The sequence below is a fragment of the Lepidochelys kempii genome, chromosome 5 (genome assembly GCF_965140285.1).
Source record: "Lepidochelys kempii isolate rLepKem1 chromosome 5, rLepKem1.hap1, whole genome shotgun sequence".
NCBI classification, from domain to species: domain Eukaryota; kingdom Metazoa; phylum Chordata; order Testudines; family Cheloniidae; genus Lepidochelys; species Lepidochelys kempii.
The window spans coordinates 120,084,240-120,104,962 of NC_136384.1; the positions used below are offsets into that span (position 1 = coordinate 120,084,240).

The following is a 20,723-nucleotide window of genomic DNA, read 5'->3' on the forward strand; positions in this document are numbered from 1 at the left end:
TATCAGTTATGTTGAGACTCAAGCTACTAGTAGTTAGTCTGTTTTGATGGGGAAAAATTATGCAGTTAATGTGATCATACTGTATCATGCTGCAGTATTTAGACAGTTGGGAGGGGAGGGGAGATCTATCTCTGGTTTACAATTAGAGATCTGAGAGTAGTTATATTATCTTTGTTTCAAATAAAAAATAAAATGTTGGTTTATCATGTTGGTACTTTAGAAATCGTTAATATCATTCAAGCTGAAAACTGATTTTTTCTGAAACAATTTTCCTGGTGAAGAAATGCATGCACATAATGCTGGTACTATGTATGTCACGATATCTCACTTCTTTTAAAACATACACTGGAATTTTTTTGTTAACATGTTGCTGGATTCAGTATGTTTAAATTTAGTTTTACATGGCTGGGTTAAATATTTTATTGTCCTGAACCAAACTTTCAAAGGTGCCCTTTGAAACTTCTCTTGGAAGTCTTTTGTAAATGGTCATGTATCCAATAGGCAAACTGTGCCATGCAATTAAATTACTCTGAGATTGGTATGGAGGCAGTTTGGTATTTGGGTGGTTATGCTTACATGGCTTTCTTGATGATCTGAAGGTTTTTTTCCTTCCTTCTAGGAGTGGATGCCAGCATGATTGAGATCTGACCAACTGTGTCAATACTTCAGGTGTGGAGGAAGGGCCTAACATAGTTAACATCTGCTGAGCTACCATGGCAGCGCCGTCTGCTTTGGTGCCCTCCTCAATGATGTCTCTACCACAGATAATTGAGGTGAGTAGACTAATACAAAATTCTGGTAGAGTAGAGTTGATCAAACTTGTATACAGAAAGATGTGAAGATTGGATTCCTAATCATTGGCTAGCTTGGTTTCCAGTCATTGATAGAATTCCTCCTAATGTTTTGTACTCTGGATATACTGGCATTCATTGCATAATGTTGTCCTTTTTGTGAAGGGACGCTATTCTGTTAGTAGCTACAGTACTTTATTAATGGAACCTAGTTCACAGTCCACTGTTATTTGTGTTTTGGTCACACCTTGAGGTCCCAACTGGGATCAGGGCCTAATTGTTCTAGGCGCAGTCATGTGCATGCTCATTCTCTCTCTCTCTCACTCACACAATTACTCTCCATTTGTTTTTGTTAATCAGAAAACGTAGGAAGTCTCTATTGGCCAAAATATTGGTACTAAATTCACATACGTTGACCAAATATTGCATGAGCTAGCAGGGACTGTACTACCCCTACATTAGAAAAAGAACAATTCAGCCACATGTAGGGTATGTCTAAACTGCAAAAACAAACCAACAAAAAAAAAACCCTCAAACAAAAAAAACCACAGGTTAGTTAACACGAGTTAACACACTTTTTTTTTTTTTTGCAGTGTACACACAGTGTAGATATAATCTCTAAACACTTGTGAGTTCATCTCTTTTTATATGTCTGTCTTATCACAGCACTATTACAAAACTAGACTCTGATTCTTCTTTAAGATCCAGATAGGTAGACTTGTGTGTCTGAATGAATTCCCATTGTGATCAGTGCACCTGCATGAATCTGACTTTAGGACTGTGGTGCTAGTCAATTTAAAATGTGTAATGACTGTAAACCAACTGGCATATAGCTTTTAATACGCTATGTCATCCAGGATCACTACAAGTGAAAAAAAATTACTACGTGAGATTTTGAATTGCTGCTATTAGTAGGCTAACGTAAGGTGTGTGTGGTTTTTATTTTATTTTATTTTATTTTTTACAGCCGGTATGAACATAAGGAACCAAAATGGCTTATGGGAATGATGATTATGTTGGAACCAAGTCAATTAATGCAAACTAAACACAGAGATTTTTCTTTGTTTGTTATTTTGTTTGTATTCTCTGTAAGCACTTTAAATCTTTAAAACTTAATAAAACTAAAATGTCTTCTAGGCTACCTAGGAAGTCCCAATGCTTCAGTAAAATATAGTTTTTGTGGCGTATATTATTCTGTCTAGTCAGCAGAGGTGACATCATTTTTGCTGCAGAGGCGATTGAGACAACGTTTTCAGGGATTTTTTTCTTCTTTTGTGTTTGGAAGTAAGGTTGCATACCTCCTGCGGGAGCTGGATTACATTTAATTTACATAAAAAAATACTGATCCTCTTTTTGAAAACTCAATTTATGGATGTAATTGGATTTCCTCAGGTTCAGTGGACAGTTATCTAGGAAATACATTGAGAACACTGGATATATTTATTTTAGAAAGAGCAAATCTAATTTTTCTCTGCCCCACCCTCATCCTTTCATTATGGCCCTGATCCTGCACGGGGAGGTCCATGGTCCCTTAATCATGGATGGATTCCCACTGACCTCAGTAGGTCTCTGTGTAGGAACAAGAGTCCACACTTGTAGATCCTTGTCCAGGAGTGGGGCCTACAATTGCACCTGTTGGCACTTCCAGAGGTAAAATTCTTTCAGTGTCGCCCCAAAAACTAAGGTTGGTAAGGTGATCTCCTTCCTGAACATTTTCTGGAGTGGGTAACAGGTGCTTTTTGAAAGTTTTGAAAATTCAGATGAGCTTCCAAAAGTTGTTTGGTGGTACTAGGCTGTCTAATCTTTTTGAGAATTGCCCATCACTAATTTCAGCACCGTCAAAGGTTCTGATGCTTTGGTGAAGTCTTCTGAATGATCAAAACCTCCTCACTAGAGTCCCTTCATAAGCCCTCTCACCCTGCTGAGCTGTCTCAGGTTCTCGGTACACCACCCTTTTCCCCCTTCCAGCATACTGTTACCACAGATAAAAAATGATTAGGTACTTGGGTGCATGGCTTAAGGGATCTTAGTAAAATTTATAGCTGAAGAGTGGTGAACGTTCAGGGCAGTTTGCTCATCCAGAATTGAAACCTAGTATAAGCAATCTCTGCTCCAGGAGGCTGTTCTACACATTAAACGAATCCATTTGTTTTTCATTCCACTAACTCATAAAGTGTTCAGATGTTTTAGGCATTTTTATTTTCCCAATACATTTTAAAAAGATATTGTCACATTCCACGGTAGGGACTTGTCTTTCTAATTTCCAAATGGTTAGGCCATTTTATTTCTAAAAGTCTTATTGTAAGAATTTGTAATATTCTTATTGGCCACTTTTGCTGGAGTTAATTAATAATGAATAACAGTAGAAATCCTCGAGTGGTGTCTTTTTACTGAAGATTATCCTACATTAACCTCAAACAAGGTTCTTTGGGTCTATCACATCTTGTAACATGGGACTTAAAGAGTTAGTCAAGATTTAACTAGTATAAAAGATCACTGTTTTTCCGTAACTTTTCTTTGGTACAAGGATAGATTATCCATAATCTGTCCATACTGTACATTAATTTTGCAATTCAATTTGGTATGGCTGTTAGCTCCTCTTTTTTTATATTCAGTATGCGGAAAAGAAGAATGAGGGGGGATTTGATAGCTGCTTTCAACTACCTGAAATGGGGTTCCAAAGGGGATGGATCTAGACTGTTCTCAGTGGTAGCAGATGACAGAACGAGGAGTAATGGTCTCAAGTTGCAGTGGGCAGGTTTAGGTTGGATATTAGGAAAAACTTTTTCACCAGGAGGGTGGTGAAGCACTGGAATGCGTTACCTAGGGAGGTGGTGGAATCTCCTTCCTTAGATGTTTTTAAGGTCAGGCTTGACAAAGCCCTGGCTGGGATGATTTAGTTGGGGATTGGTCCTGCTTTGAGCAGGGGGTTGGACTAGATGACCTCCTGAGGTCCCTTCCAACCCTGATATTCTATGATTCTATGATCAATTCACCACTAACTTGCAAAATAAGTAATGTCCCTCTCTGCCTTCAGTGCCTAAAATCTTTGCCCCATTTTAATCTTTCTTTTGTTTAATGTGAAATTATGTGTGGATCAGGAAGGACGGTTATGGTTTGTCACTGTATGTAGTACAGTGTTCAATATAATTTAACTTCCTTTTGTTAAAACTTGCATGTAACTTAAAATGTTCTCCATCTCAAGTTTGTGCTCGCATTGTACGTGAAGATGTGTGCACATCCTGATGGCTATGCAGATTATTTCTTAGAAGTCTGTGAAGATTATGAAGTTTAGGAGAAGGAGGTGACTAGGAAATACGAATAACTTCTGTTAAAGCTGCTCTCTGTACGTACCAACGCCTCTCAAATCCTTCAAGGAAAGGCACTGGAACGATGAAAGAGTCTAAGAATAAATCTCTCAGGTGTTGGTTACTTTTCCCACATACAGAAATGGATAGCCGTAGGTTGTAAGTTCTTTGGGGCAGGGGGCCATCTTTTCGTTTTGTGTTTGTACAGCATCTAGCACACTGGGATCCTGATTCATGCTTAGGGCTCAGAGGCATTACTGCAATACAAATAATAATAGTAAAAAAATCACCCCCCTTCACTGAAGTAGTAGTAAAGACTCAACGTAACCAGGACTTGACAAACATGATTCTTCATCTTCAGAGTCTTGGACTAATTTTTTAAAGTGTGACTTCCTCCTACGCCTTTTTCCTCCTTCCTTTCAGCCAATCTTTCCCCCTCACCTTCATCGAGGCTAAAATGCTACAGAGAGAGAGAGACGTTGTAGGAGTCTCATAGTGTAGTAGGTAGAAAGCTTTACTGAGTGGCCAGCAGGAATCTTGAGGAAGCATTTCAGGATGCCTGGAAGGCTGTATATTGTTTGCAAGGGGAAACGATAACTAATGATGTTCTAGATAAGATAATTTACTGCATAGAGTGATTAGAAGGTTGCCTTTAAAGATGAGGTGGTGGGTAAGGGAAAGATTACTATATTTTTTCCCACAGTGGGAAATTAGAAGCCAGAAACAGTTGATCCATCCTGTTTACACTTCACAGCTTCAAGAAGAAATTATTTGCTCTTATGAACTAAGAGCTCTTCGAGCACTTCAAACACGCTAGAAAGGCTGTCGTTCTCTTGTGTTTTTGTTTGTTTTGATTTTTGATTTTGCCAGCAGAGGATTTTTGCCAGCAAGAGCTACCTAGTGCTAGATGGAAATGGAGACACACAAATAAATAGCTGGAATGGCTCTAAAAGGGAGTACAGAAGACAGCTTTCATTGTCCTCTCCGCGCTTGCCAAACCAGTCGTCAGAAAGCAATTCTCCTCTTTTTGAAACGGAATAAGTTTCTGTTCCCCCCTCCTCTCCATGTGTTCCTGCTTCTTCATGGAGGAGACTTGGATTCCCATGTACTAATGCTGTACCTTTTTAAAAGTGTGGCAGTGAGTAGGAGGGGAAAAGGGCAGGGAGAATGCAATGGTAGCTGATATTGGACCTGTGTATTTTCAATCCCATTTCTAGCAGCCCTCTATTGGCACTGTTGCTTTATTCTTCCATGTGCTTAATCTGAGCTCTTTTCCCTGTCTCATTATACTGAATAATCCTATAAGACATGCTGACATGCCGACCTCCTCCTTACATTCCTTATGCCCATTGTGAAGGTGAAATCCTTGGTCAAGATATCATGACCTTTAATGTAGGTGATGTGAAATGACTGTTTGCTTCAGAAAAGGGGGAAATGCACAGCATTGGGGTTTGCTTCTTCCAAATGTGGCATAGTAGAAAACTCCAGTCACTGACATGTGGCTAAATACTGGTAGTGCCAGCAGCTTTGAAAAGGTGATTAATTGAACTCTTTAATTGCAGTACAATCAGTGGAATTACACTGACAGTGTTGGAATAAAATGAACAACAAACATTAGAGGGGAGAAATGTTGATATGTTTTTCATTCCAGCAGAAAGTGTTGCTGTAATTTAAACTAATGAGACTATCTTACTAGTATCTCCCTAGTCTAGATTGTCGTAGGATGATTTGGGTTCTTCTGCCTCCACAGTGGCTATTCCTGATAGGCTGTTAAACTGTAGCTCTCAGTGTCCCCGCTGAAGTCTGTTTTGATAATAGACTTAGTTTTAATGCTCATAACTATTGACTCCTGAGGACAGCCTTAATATAGAAAAGAGCAGCAAAGCTATTACTGTCCCTTCCACTTAGACAAAACAGCATTGTCTGTGGTTTGGGGTTGGCTCCCAATTGCAGGACTGAGCAGAGTGAAGTATGTAGCATTTTTCCCCCTCCAGGTGAGTAAACAGATTAAAGACATTACCAAACCAGATCTCTGGTGGTGCTGAGTACTTCGAATGAGAGAGCAAATCCGCAGTGGTCAGACAGGCCAGGAAATGAATAACTAGTGATAAACATGAATCCACCCAATTAGAGGCATTTCATAAGGGGAAACTAAAATACTGTGTGGCTTTCTCATTGCACCAAATGAAATGGTCAGTGTTCAAAATGTATGTATTCATGGTTACAGAGTAGAATAGCATTGTGTTTTATGGACTTCTGGTTGGTCGGGCTTGAATGTGTCACTGATAGAGAGCCCATTGTTGCCAGTGTCCCAAAAAGAGGGGTTCTGTTATGTACATCTTCATATATTCCGTTTAAACGTGTTTCATGAAAGAGTCCATCAAAGCAAAGTAAACTGAGAGACTGATCAATGCTGTCTGTGTACTCAAAGGTCCAGTATATTGCCAGGAAAAAGTATTTCAAGAGGTAAATACTGAGTAGTCTTACTATTTCCATTTAAAAACTTGTTTTTCTACCCCAAGCTAAATGTCCTATACTAGTAAACATAATTCTAAATAAACATTTTCCTTACTGGGTAGGTTTTCCCATATGCTTACCTTGCTTGTACACTGCATGGAAAAGCTGGAAGGTGTATCTTATTTGGAGGTAGAGAGTGATCCAAGCATCCTATTGTAGAGAACCAATCTTGCACCCATTGAAGCCAATCAGTATTTTGATATAAATAGGATTGGGCACAAAGTCTAGGCGTTACAGTTCACTATGGACTGAAAGCTCTAAATGCATTTTGATAGCTTCTTTCATCCCAAAGTACATCAGTGCAGAGACTGTGTTTGTACAGCAATTAACACAATCAGGCCTAGAACTTGATTGAGGCCTCTGGGAACTGGTGCAATTACAAATATTTTAATAAGAGCAGTAAACCTGCAGTTGCCAAGTGAACATCCCAACTTACTGTGCAATTCAGTCCAATGACATCAGAGATTTTCTGGCCTAGATTTCCAAAGGTGGTAATGAGTGATTTTATGGCTGCCTGGCTTGACGCCTTTTAAAGGAGCCTGATCATTTTAGGTTGGGTGCTCAGCATTATCTGAAAATGGTGAGCTGGCACCTCTTTCATGATGCTTTCTTGTTTCAGAATATAGTTTTTTCATTACAGTCAGTCAGTCTCTGGCTGTTATGGTTGCTGAAGTACATTTGGTCCACATTTTCAAGGCTGGCTGGTGCAGTGAGGTGTACCTTCATTTGCAGAATCTGAGACTCAAGCTGTGCCTAATGCAATACTTTTAATGTTACCATTGTTAACTGTTTCTCTGCTCATCGAAGCATGTAAAGATAAAGGGCCATATTATGAAGAGCTGCACAACCTACTGAGTGACAGTGGTATTGTAGCACAAGAGTGGTCTTGGAAGAGTACCACACCTGCCCTGTCTCACTCCTCAAACCCCTCTCTTCACCCCCAGTGCAAGAAGGAGTCAAAGCCCAGGGATATCTCAACCCCCTCCAAGGAGGCGACAAGCTCAAGGATTCCAGAGAAAGGGGGTGATCATATTTTGAACATCTGCATGATTTACTGTGAGTGACATCCTAGGGGAGTAGAGCTTCTTTTTGCAAGTAGAGCTTGGAAGAATAGCATCCCCTCTCCCTTACCTCAGCCTGATTACATGTTTTTGGAAGATGTCGGTTTCCATTTTAAGTTCTCATCTAAAACCACTTGCATGTTAAGGAGCCAGTCGTAGCCATTTGGTAGACAGACCTAAGACAGAAGGTAGCTTCTCATTCTCAGTCAGTCCTCTTTACTTCCCAAAAGGAAAGCACCACCAGAAACTTTACATTTTCCTCATTCCAGGGTAGAATTCTTCTGAGAAGCCTGGAAATATCAGAAAAGGAACTTGCTTTATTGATAGCGTGTTCTTGTTTGCTTGTTTTTAAATGTCACTTTTTGAAATCTTTCTAAACTTTTTTTGGCTTCTCATTTCCCTCAACTGCCTTGGACAACAAATTCCAAATATGTAGTTGGGTTTTTTGTGTGTTGTTGTTTGCTGGCCTGGCGGCAGGGAAATGCTTTTGGCAGTGATAGCGAGGGTATCTGCAGGGGGACTGGGAGCATGCGGTAGTAACGTTTTAAAGGGCTAACTGGACCTGACTGAAACATAATTCCTTTTACTATTCAAAACAAAACTTCAGTAAAATTGCCAGTACTCCATTTATCTGAGTCTAGGTCTGTTGGACCCTTTGGCAGACTGCTTAACCGTCCCTTGGTAAGAAAAGGATTTTGACAGTCAGAGAGCCAAACTTCCTGCTGCCTGTTCTTTTTTCATTCCAGGGGAACTATTTTTGAATTTTTCTTCATAATAACTTTACAGTGAATAACCATTAAAGAAGGTCAATACCCTCTTTGGTTTTACAGGCAACCTGTGGAGGTCGTAATCATGGCTTCCAACAGGATCTGTGTCTCCAATGAATTATGCTTTCTTGTAGTAAAACTGTTCCTTTCTGCAGAGTCCCCAGTGGCTGTTCATTCCTTTTGGTACGCTTTCACATAAACCACTCAATATTGAGGACAGATGCTACACTCCATAGTCATTCAAGCTTTCGCTGGGCCATAACACAACTTGTTCAAAAAGCATACTAAAGATATTGGGCTTGATTCCTATTGCCAGAACCATGTGAAAGGACCTTAAAATGGGTGTAAATATAAGAATTGCCACCCCTTTGAGACCTCTTTACATGGTTGGAGGGGTTTTAAAAGGACTGCAGTATAAATGAGAGGCAGAACCATTGTTAATAGAACTCGCAGCTTACATCTTGAAGGTGTATCAAAAATATATGACTTTGGAAATACGAATTTTGAGCCTCAGAAGAAGGTATAAGGTTTCACTTGCTGCACTATTAGTTGGGTTGGCTTGGGAGAAACAAAAGCACCAAGGTAGTCAGCCAGGGTTTTCTTCAAAGGATAATGTTTATAACCAGAAAACCAGTCATGTAACATAAGTAAAAAATGGAGTAACAGAAAACTCCCCTGAGCTGGGGTTCAATCCAGACGTGTGAACTGGTTCCAGACCCCTGCCGTAACTGAAACATTCTCCCTCTTGTGTGTCTCAAGCAGGTAATGCATAGTCCTTTCCCTGAGAACCTGTGTGACTGGTAGAGGAAGATGAGCTAGTTAACTTCACTGGGAACAAGGTATTATCTCTGTACATACTCAGGCAACCCAGAGGGCTTACTAGCCTGTACTGAAGCCCGTTCTGCCACATTTGCACTACAATCGTTACCTGTGCTAGCTAGGTTAAAGTTAGCACAGGTATCCCCATCTGTGCAACAATCACATCTTTACTTTCATTGTAGATGTACCAAAGAGCTGGTCTACACGACCGCACTAAATTGATCTAAGTTACATAACTTCAGTTACATGAATAACGTCCCTGAATTCGACGTAGTTAGATCCACTTATCGTGGTGGCTACACTGCGCTGTGTCGATGGGAGAGTGTCTCCTATCGACTTCCCTCATGCTTCTCAGGGAGGTGTGGAATACACAAATCGACGGGAGAGTGCTCTCCCATTGATTTAGTGTGTCTTCACCAGACCTGCTAAATCGACACTCGCTGCATCGATTGCAGTGCCAATCTACCGGTACGTGTGGACATGCCCTTAGAGAGGAGCAGTATGGTTATTAGCACTGCCCATTCATGTATGTGAGCAGCCAGACTTGTTCATTGCTGCCCCATGATATGGCAGGTTACCTATAAAACCAAAGAAGGTGTTGACTTTCCTTCAGTACATCTCTTGATGCCTACAGTTCTTTTGGGTTTTTGTGGTGGTCTTAGCAGTCATGGGCTGTGGACATTCTGGGCATGATTCTCATGCAGATTTAGAGCACAAACTAAAATGACTGTTCAAAATGTATGTAAAGTGCTACCAGATAATGTTTTACACTCCTATTATAAGATGTAAATAGCTACACATGATGTGAGGCAGTGGAGAATCAGGCTCTCTGTGCCCACGTTCCCTCTTTTGTGAACTTCACAGCAAGGCATTTACTTTCTTCTAAGTTTAGGAACTTGAAAATAAGGGTTAATATCTTTACTCAAAAATACATTTTGATGAATACATTTGTGTGTAAAAAAAAAAGTAGGAAAAAAAGTATTTGTTACATTTGGTTTTTGTACCTCCTTTTTATCTTGCACTCTGCAGCCGAGTCATTTTAGTCTGTGCTCTAACTACGTTTACCACTAACCAGACCCTTTTCAACTTGCAATGTTACTTTTCTGAAATACGGTTTTGTAATTATGGCATGGGTGGGGAATTATTCATATGCTGACTAACCTTTTACCCTTTATTCTGGACCCCTGGCTGGGATTGCTGGTTTGTCTCTCAAGTCTAGCCTTCCGGGTACGTTGGTAGATTTAAAGTCATGTAGTTAAATTCAAAGCAGCCGTGCTTTTTTCCTGACAACTCCTGTAGTAAATACTCTATGTGAATCCAAGTCTCTCTCAGTACAGAATCCCACATCCTTCCTGACTCTAAATTTCTGCTGAAGAAACTGTCTTCTGGATCTCTCTGAGGGCACTCAGATTACTGCTTCTCTCCGGGATCTTTGTTAATTAGGAAGCAAGGTAGTCAAGATCTCATCTTGCAAAAGCAATCAGTCTGCTCTGAGTTTCGTTGGCTTCGGGAAGGCTGCATACAACTTGAATCCCTTTGCAAAATTTCAGGCATTGAGTTTTATTTGATGTTTTGTTATACGCATGATTTTGATCCCTCCCTCAACATTTAAAAAAAACCAAAAAGCCTTCATCCCTTCTGCATGTTTTCTAACAACATAAGAAAAATGTGGCAGAATTTTTAATTTTAATTGTAGATGAGCTTTTTGCTTTTTTGATAAAAACTTATTGGGGGGATTTTAAAACTTTTTTTTTATTCTTTCAGCTTTTAAAACGTCAGGTACCATTGAATAAACATTTGGAAATTCCAGAATGAGCCATTTTCCAGGTCTGAAGATTACACAATGATAACGCACTTGAGTGTTCTTTTTTAGGTAGGCTGGGTAGCTAATTTTAGAGCTGTTCACTAATGAGCTTTGAAAACTGTCAGGTCCCAGCAGGCTTTATATACCATGACCATTAACCCTTCAGACCCTCCCAGTGCTAACGTATGCTCCATTTAGAAAATATCAGTAAATTGCTAGTGGTCTGAAAACTTGTCAGTATTTGTTTTTCACCCTGAAAACCCGGTCTTGCTGCAGTGAATTCCCAGAGCTCTTCTCTCGAGTTCCTGCTTCAGCCAGCCAGCACCCCCCTCTCACTCACATTCTCTACCATAAGAGAAAAGGTGGTGATGGAATCTTCACCAACCTCCGATATCCTGGTCCTCTTGACTCACTGGCTCCTCTTTGCTAGCCCCTGAGCTGTTCCCGTGCCATTCCCCAGAGCGATGGAGTGGATGTTCTTGCAATTCTCTTAATACCAGGTCTTTCACACACCTGACAGAGGAGGGAGAGTAGCTGAGGCAGGATGTTCTTTCCCCATCCCACTATATCCTGCAGGGTGGTCACAAGACAATATCAATGATTTGGCCCTAGTGGGGTTTTTAAAAAAGGGAAGTTATGAGCCTAAAGGAAAAAAGATAGGAAATAGCCATCTTTGAGCCCTGTGCAAAGTTGGCTTTCCTGCAAGAGTGAAGATTGGGCATTGGTTAGAGGGGCAGAGTGAATTTTATTCATTAAATCTGAGTGCTGAATCTCCTGGCCCTGTCTTGCTTTGGTTAGAACTATTTCTAATAATGTTTTAATAAATACAGTTTTACAAATGTGACCGTCTCTTAACAAACTTTTATTTTATTTTTTCGGGAGGAATTGGCTCTTTGAGAAGTAAGCTCAGCCTGATGTGATTAACTAGGTACTCTGAGACTGGCTTCCTTCTCTTCTGCCTTTCATTTGTCTCATCTGTGCTTCATAATAGACTTATTTCCTGAACATTATAAAGATGTATTTAAGATGAACATTTGCAATTCAGTTTAAATCAACTTCTGCAAAAATCATCTATTACATGGATAAGGTAAAGTTTAGGACCTTGAACATCTGTTTTTAACTGGGCTATGAAATGCTGAGAGTAAAACTTCAGGAAATTAAAATATAAACTTCCCTGCCTCTTTCCTGAAGGGGCAGGAGCTGGGGACAGGCCTGTATGCTTATGCCATTATGTTAGGTTAACACTTTGGATGTCCAAAGACATCCCCGATTCTTTTATTGCTTGGCCATAAGCTGTCATGTAGAACCATTCAGTATATAAATGAATTGCCTTGGAATCTCAGCGTCAGTAGTTGGGTGGTTAACTCTTCTATAAAGATGTGTGCTGGAATTAGGAGAGCTGATCAGCTGTAAGCTCCCCATTTGAACTATGTCAGCAAACCACACCTGATTACTATCCCAGATGTGCCTCTTGAGGTCTCTTAAAACTCCAGTAGTGACCATGAATCAATTGCCCTTTTCCTTCTCAAGAGCAAACACCTGCATGTCTGAAATGTAGAAATGCCTTTCTTTCCCTTGGGAATAGAGATGACTCTTACCAGCAATTACAGACTTTAGACTAAGCAAAGCTCTTTCTTTTTGAAACTCCTCGAAAGAGCAGTTTGTAGAGCACTGTGCCCCACTGTCTTCAGTATTATTAGACTCTACAGTCAGGTACTTTTTAGGATACTCAAGTTCTATAGCATTCCTGAATTTAACCAATCCTAGTTTAAGCATACCCTATATTCATATATGCATTGTATGCATATATATTTCCTGCTGGCTTGGTGATTGGCTTTTTATACATAACTGAGATACATTACACTTAACATTGCTACCTGTAATGCATTGATTTTATCATAGCTTGCTTATGGGTGTATGGCGTGGTGGGGGTTCTGACAGGAAGGGGACAATGCTATATACTCAACTGTTATATGAACTGCATTTTTTAAGCTAGCTCTATTTTGCAGAACTACTACAAAAATGCAGTCCTCAAAACTGTATTTGCAAGGATAAACTGGCTTCTCTAATCGGTTGCAGAGACACTGAAGCTAGACCATAAATATGGGGATTAACTATCTGTGAAAAAGAAATTCCAGCCACTAAACTTAGTGCATGAATGTAACAGAGAACATCCATTGATAGATTTAAGACCAGAAGGCACCATTAGATCATCTAGTCCAACCCCCTGCGTAACACAGGCCAGAGAACTTCATCCAGTTTACTCCTGTAAAATTTGCAAAAAGTCTGGTTTTCAGATAATCTGATTCTGGCAAAGCTTTTTATAATGTTCACTAATTAAATCCTATATGACTTCCCCTCTCCCAAGTGTTTTTATACTTGACCTATTATTCTCTCACAATCTTTAAACAAAGAATTTAAAGCCATATGTGTTATGTCCTTAAGTCTGTCCTACTGAAGGTATCCACTGTACATGAGTTGTCCTATTCAATTGAGGGGTTCTATAAGAGATTTTAATTGATAAATAATTAGGACTTAAAGGCCAAACGTCTAGGAAAGGGCTTTATTTAAAGAGTTATAAAAGTTAAGCTCAGCCTGCTAAGAAGTGTTTAGGTTGGAGGATAAAACTATTGTAACTGAAAGGACATTTTTATTCCTTAAGTTTTACCTGTTCTGCAACACGTTTTGTGTATACATGGAAAGTTTTGCCATGTTGGTTTACAGGAATTGCCCTAATAGTGTTGACTTTCACAAATAAAAATTAGTGCAAATAACTTTTAATAATTCCAAAGAAATCTTTCTGGGGCTGTTTTTACTCCGCTCCACCCCCCAATTCTGTTTCCCAGTTGTGTGCATACTTAGTTCTAACGGGTTAGTAATACTAAAAGTACAGGTTTATACACAATGAGTAGAGCTGGCTGAAAAATTCCGAATTATTTTGAGGAGGATAAACAATTTTGTCATTAAATTTTTTATTATTATTATTTTATTTTGACCAGTTCTAATAGTGGGCCTTGTTCTCCACTCCATGATTCCCACCCATTCTTACACAGGTGAAATTCCAGTGCAGTCAGTTGAGTTCCACAGGCATAAAACTAGTGTAATAGAATGGAGAGTCAGACACCGTGAATAAATAGAAGATTTTTTAAAACCGTCTTTAAGTTGTGCTACATAGTGCCGCAACAATAATATAAGTGTATGTACCCTGGAGTTCGCCTTTTGGGAATTCCATCCTGCATAATGATTTGGGAAGGAAATAATTTAGTTAATGAGAGAGTGCCCTTTTTTATGTTTTAAGAAAAGTTTTAAGATACTGGTAGGGTGTAGGGTTGGTTTGTTGAGCCCATATAAGCATTCAAAAGGCAATCCTGAAAGGAGAATGAATAGATAAAAACCATTCATCTCTAAGTTGGTTCCTGATACAGCTGTAATGTCAGGAAATCAAGAAATAAAGTTTGATGCTGTTAATATTAGTATGGCTAAAACTTTCTGAATATTCCCTGCCTCCTTCACCTCACCCCAAACTAAAAAAGCCATCTTGGGTGATACTTTGATTTAAGGCACAGACCTGAGCAAGGAGTGATGCTTAAGCTATTTAATCTCAGGTGTTGAGGGACTTGATTAGACTAAAATTGAGGGAGGGAAAATAGTGAAAATAACAGGCCTGTTGCTTTTGTTTGTGGTGTTTTTATTTATTTCTTGGGCAGTGTACTGAGTACTACGAAGGATATGGAGTAGACAAGCCCTTGCACCAAGACATTTACAATCAGAGATCAGCTATTACAGTAAGCTCATGCATTCCATGCTGGAGAGAACAGAAGGAATGGTAGGGGAATGCCTTTACTGAATGTCACCATTGGAAAACTTGAGTTATGAGCTTGCTGAGATGCATGCTAAAAAGGAGGTGCCCTGAAAGAAGAGGAATGGTAACAGTTACCCAAGGCAGTCTAATCTATTTTTATGTATCAGTAACATACTTAATGGTTCTTTTAATACTGTTTAAAGCTCTCACATTACATATCATGGGCAGCATTGTCTGTATTAAACTTGATTTATTTTTTAGAGGGATTGTATGTGTAGCAGGCTGTCAGAATTACTAGGCAGCTTACAGCTACCACAGGAAAAAATTCTACCTCCGAAGACTGGATACAAGCAGGATATAAGCACCTTTGGTTCCCTGTAGTCTGACTGCCAGTTCTAGCATTGTAACAACAATTGTATTGTCATCTTGGATATGAATTTAAATATGTTGTCTGCAGAATTATTCATGTTTCCTTGCTTAAGCATGTGCCTTACTTGCAGAGGCAGGTTTGCAGTCCCTGGAATGCTGCTTTAAGTTCTGATGTCTGTTTTCTCTCTTTTTTTTTTCGTTTCAGTCCACAGTCATGAGTGAACCCCAGTGCTACTACAATGAAAACATTGCCTTCTTTTATAACCGGAGTGGAAAATACTTAGCCACTGAATGGAACACTGTCAGCAAGCTTGTGATGGGACTGGGTATTACCGTCTGTATCTTCATAATGCTGGCCAACCTCTTGGTTATGGTGGCTATTTATGTCAACCGCCGCTTCCACTTTCCTATTTATTACTTAATGGCCAACTTAGCTGCTGCGGACTTCTTTGCAGGGCTGGCCTACTTTTACCTAATGTTTAACACGGGACCCAACACTAGAAGATTGACTGTAAGCACCTGGCTTCTTCGCCAGGGTCTCATTGACACTAGCCTGACTGCCTCTGTAGCCAATTTGCTGGCCATTGCTATTGAGAGGCACATTACAGTCTTCCGAATGCAGCTGCATACTCGGATGAGCAACCGACGAGTGGTGGTAGTAATTGTTGTCATCTGGACTATGGCCATTGTCATGGGTGCCATACCAAGTGTCGGCTGGAACTGTATCTGTGATATCACTCACTGCTCCAATATGGCGCCACTCTATAGTGACTCTTATTTGGTCTTCTGGGCAGTTTTCAACCTGGTCACTTTTTTGGTCATGGTGGTCCTATATGCTCATATCTTTGGGTATGTCCGCCAAAGGACTATGAGAATGTCCAGACATAGTTCTGGGCCCCGCAGAAATCGGGACACCATGATGAGTCTTCTGAAGACCGTGGTCATTGTGCTTGGTGAGTGTCTGCTTCAGCAAAAATGTTCCTCTCTGTTTCCCATAGCGTAAGTTAATAAAACATTTCATTAGTGCTAGAGGAGAACTGGAACATGCATGCTCAACCTTCCCATTGGCACATCATAAATTTGTGGGGGATGGGAAAGGGAGTGATGAGCGAGCGAACACCAAGTGTTCATATCAGTCTTGCAATTACCGTATTTATGGCAGTGATATCTGAACCTCAATCATTCTATAATTCAACATCTGTCCTGGTAATATAATTTTTTAAGGGGAACACTTCAGGGAGTGATGGAAAACAGGACATGGATTATAATGCTGATATGCAAAAGGCAGAAACAGTCCCTTCCCCAGGGGGAGCTTCACTTACATTTCGTGGTCCATTATAAACCTGCCCAATGCAGACATATACCCTCTTTCATAGAAACTTTATCCCCCGAGAGTCTTCCTGGTGCTAGGCCTGTGTATTTGGCAGAGCTAAGCAGCTGCAGCGCAGAAGTGGCACAGAGGTAGCTGCTACTTGCTGCATGCTTTTCATCTCCCAGGTAAGTACCCGCTGTGTTTTCCCCCTCTCATTGCTCAAGAAGTGGCGCACTCTCACGGGTGTCTGTTCCCATATTTGGAGATAGTCCAGGTAACAAATGCTTGACTTGCTTTTGTGGCACAAAACCGTTCCCTCTGTTCAGTGACTGATGATGTCAAAAACTATTATATCTCACCAAGTGAAGTGAAAGTATGTCTCGCTAGGTTCAGATCTCTATTATATAATGTTCAAATGCATGGACATCTTTGTTATATTATTAGTTACATTAACATGAATTGGTGGAAGTTTATATTTAACTGCCTAATGATTAATCTTGGAGCAAGAGGCAAGCATCTGTGCTTTAGTTTCATCAATACAAGCAGGTAAGTGTTGGTGTGCTGACTTAGCTCACGCTTCGGTAGAGGAGCAAATGTCTGTGTGCCATAGCAAGAACAAGCTGGAAATTTACCAACAATCCATGTTACTGTATTGTCTCTTTACTTGCATCATTATCATGTTTTGCTTTTCTCTCTAGGGTAGAAAAAATTGTTTTGAGGTGGGTAAGATAAAATGGGTAAACTTTTCCCTTGATTCATGGACTGCCCTGCTCCACTCAGCACTGTTTTTAAACCCAACCCATCCTACCTCCCTTTCGCCAAATTCAGGCAGGCAGATGAGGTTCAGAAGAAAGCTTCAGCTCTGAGCATATCTTCTGAAAGCAAATCTACGTTTTCCCTTTTGGATGAACTGCCACTCTTTCCAACTGTGTAGCAGTAAAGTACTTCCTGTCACGTAGCTGGCTGGTTAAATCCCGTAAACCAGGCAAATAGTAAGCATTTCTATCCATGCTTTGAAATAGTAAAAAATACTGAGTAAATCTCATGTGGTAGTTAATGCCAATTATGCTTGGGACTAAGATTGTCTGTGCAGGTAAAAGTGAGGGGAAATCTCTCTCCACTCTTCTCCTTTCTCCTCGCAGTTCAACCAGAAGTTTATGCTGAAGAGTTGCGTATCAGATACAGCCTTTCCTTAATAGTAAGGCTGAGCTGAGAACTTAAACTGAGAGACCTTCTCTCCTGGGGCATTGCTGAAAACAGTAGAAAAAACTCAGAAGGTTAATTAGCATAAATCACACTAATTTAATGTCACTGCTAGTATCTTTAAATAACAACCACCATGGCTCCTTGGTATGTTATTCTGAATAATAATTGTTAGCATATGCAGATTGCTACATAATTTTAACAGGCTCATTGCACTTGACATTATTGATTCTGTAATAGTGCTGACATCCATTCAGTGATGCTCATATTCTCTGTATGCACTAAATCTTAGGCCATGTCTACACTCGCAAGCTTACAGTGGCACAGCTGTACCAATACAGATGTGCCACTGTAAGAGCGCTTGTGTTCCTGCAGCATACTGACAGGAGGGAGCTCTCCCGTTGGCATAATAAAAGCAGGGCCAACAAGCAATGGTAGCTATGTTGGTGACAGATGCTCATCTGAGCGCTTACGCCAGCAAAACTTGTGTTGCTCAGGGGAGTGTTTTTTTCACACCCCTGAGCAACAAAAGTTTTGCTGACATAAGTGCTAGTGTAGACGTGGCTGTAGTCCCATAAAACACTTCTTGAGAAGTCTTATAAAATTGCTTTCCTTAAAAAACAAGAATGAATGCGCAGGTTCCAGCACTTTACTGTGTTTGTTTTACTGTGTGGCCAACTCTTCTATGAAATGGCGTAACAGGATATTAAGTATAGGGCACTTGAAGTAGCCTTTTAAAAATAGATTAGATGCTGACACGAAAAATAGAAGCTGTAGTTACACTTGCTAGGACAATCTACAAGGGCTGTGAATCCTCATGATCCAGGGTATTGGGCTGACTGCTAGCTGGGGTCAGGAAGGAACTCACTGTACCACTCTACTGGGTGTATTATTGCCATTAGCTATATGTTTGGGGGGCTTCTTCTGGAGTATCGGACATTGGTGGCTGTGGGGACCAAGGGACTGAAGTAGGTAGACGACCAGTCTGTTCCAGTAATTTTCCTTATCTGTAGAAGCCAATTAAAAGTCAACATTCAGCAACCATAGCCACACAGTTGTTATAGCTGTCGCCTTTGTGGCTGTGATTTGCAAATGCTGATTTCATAGTGATGACCACTGTAAGGATTACCGAAAAAAGTAAAAATTAGTATTTGAGGCCAACATATTCAAACTTGGGTCTCTAAAGTTACCATCAAGGCCCCAGTTCAGCAAAGAACTTAAGCATGGGCTTAAATCCCATTGGGTCTTAAGCACATATGTAAGTGCTTTACTGAATGAAGGCCTTGAATAGGTTGCATGGTTTTTATAGCCTTTGACCACCTGTACAGTCACCGGTGCTGAACCCCTCGGAAAATCAGCGCACTTGCCTATGTATGAAACATGGACTTAGCTTTCCCACTTTGGCCTCCAGATGCATTTGGACTCTGGCCTTCAGGTTTAATTTCCTCTAATTCTCGTATGAGTTATTCCTCAGTATTAAGGACAACAGTTTGTTGGTTTAATGGTGATCCATCAGCCAGTGAGTGATGCCTTTCATGCAATCACGGCACAATGAATAGAGGTGGAAGTTTCTAGCTGGGCTTTCCAGTGAGACTTTCAAAGCATAGCTTTCTATATCCACACTATATTATTCGCCAGTATGGATCTCAGTAAGAAATCAGACTGTCGGGGAGGAGGGGAGCCAGAGAAGGTGCGGGGGGTAACATAATCTTGACTTCTAGAGGCCTGCTTTTGGGTCTGGTTGAAAATGTTCATGGTGAGCAAAATGAGCTTGATTTCAGTTATAGCAGCTTCTAAATGTCTTTCTGTATAGCAAACTGACCGCACAAGTACACTGTAGGGAAACTGTGCTGGGATTGGTTTCCCAGCCATGGGATAAGATATATTTTCAGACCCGTGTGGAAAAGCTCATGGAATGTTTATCTCTATTCTACTTGGCTCTTTCCAAATCAGCTTTCTCTTTCTGCCTCAGTACATTACCCAGAAGAGTAGAAGTTGGGCTTTCTTGGTGGTCTAGCCGTCAATGCAATGTAGTGCATTAAAGTCTGAGGCAAAGCTCAGCCCCTCTACAGAGAGAGGGGAAAGGAAGTGCCTTGGTTTTATTCTCACAAAATCTTCTCCCCTGAAATTCCCTGCAGCTGACTCAAGAATGCAGTTAGTGCGTGCTAGTCCTCTAGAACTGGAAGACCGGGTTTGCTCAGCACAGAGCTGCTTTGGTGCAGTGTGGGGAGGGTAAGGTGAGGATCAGAATGAAAAATGAGTGGGGGAAAGGGGCTCTAGAGGAATCCTCAAATATAAATCAACAAACACTGCAAAGAGATGTAATGTTGATCTTATTTTATAGTCCTCTGAATCCATAAATATCCTCCCCATAAGTCAGTCAACAAGGGATTCTTTCAATTGATTTCTAAACTTACATAAACTGGTCTTTCTGAAGTTAGCCCATGAGCGTAGAATTCTTTTCCGTCCATCCTTACTGCAGTTTCAAGGGGAGGCGGATAAACAAAAGAACTTCTTGTTTATCAGCCCCAGTAAATGCCTAACAGTGTCTGCCATCGCCACATCTCATTGCCTTGCTCCAAGCGGACAGCCACCCAAGAGGGAAAAGAATCCTCTTCTGATGGCTATGCTGTCAACATGTGTGGGGTGGAATCCAATTGAGTTGCATAAGAGGACTCATTGTTTCCCCAATGACTAAGAGGGCTTGAAGCTCTGGCTGGAGCGGTCGGGAGCCGGCACACTGCGTCATCCCACAGAGCTGCTAGCGTGTTGAATCCTGGGACTGAGTCAAAGCAGAAACTAGATTTTTTTTTCTTTTTTTGCTTTTCATGCCCGTTTATGTTTTCCCCTTGAGTAAAATATTTTAAACAGAAGGAAGTGATTTCATAGTTGAGGCCTTTCTTTTAACAAGGCCTCTTTGGAAATCTGTAATATAACAAGAACATAAAGCTCTTTCTCCATAACATGCCT

The 20,723-nt window shown here is 40.5% G+C and overlaps 1 protein-coding gene across 7 annotated transcripts in view; it reads left to right on the top strand.

Moving 5' to 3' along the window:
* LPAR1 (lysophosphatidic acid receptor 1) overlaps nt 1-20,723 on the top strand; it is a 99,357-nt gene that overhangs the window by 35,218 nt on the left and 43,416 nt on the right. For 6 of the 7 annotated variants that reach the window (XM_073345598.2, XM_073345591.2, XM_073345593.2 and 3 more), the window contains 2 exons: nt 620-773; nt 15,444-16,191. In XM_073345598.2, coding sequence (XP_073201699.1) covers nt 714-773; nt 15,444-16,191 — 808 coding nt within the window. In that variant the 5' untranslated portion in view covers nt 620-713. Of the gene's footprint in view, nt 1-619; nt 774-11,027; nt 11,137-15,443; nt 16,192-20,723 lie in introns of all 7 variants that reach the window. The other variant, XM_073345597.2, reaches the window with a different exon arrangement.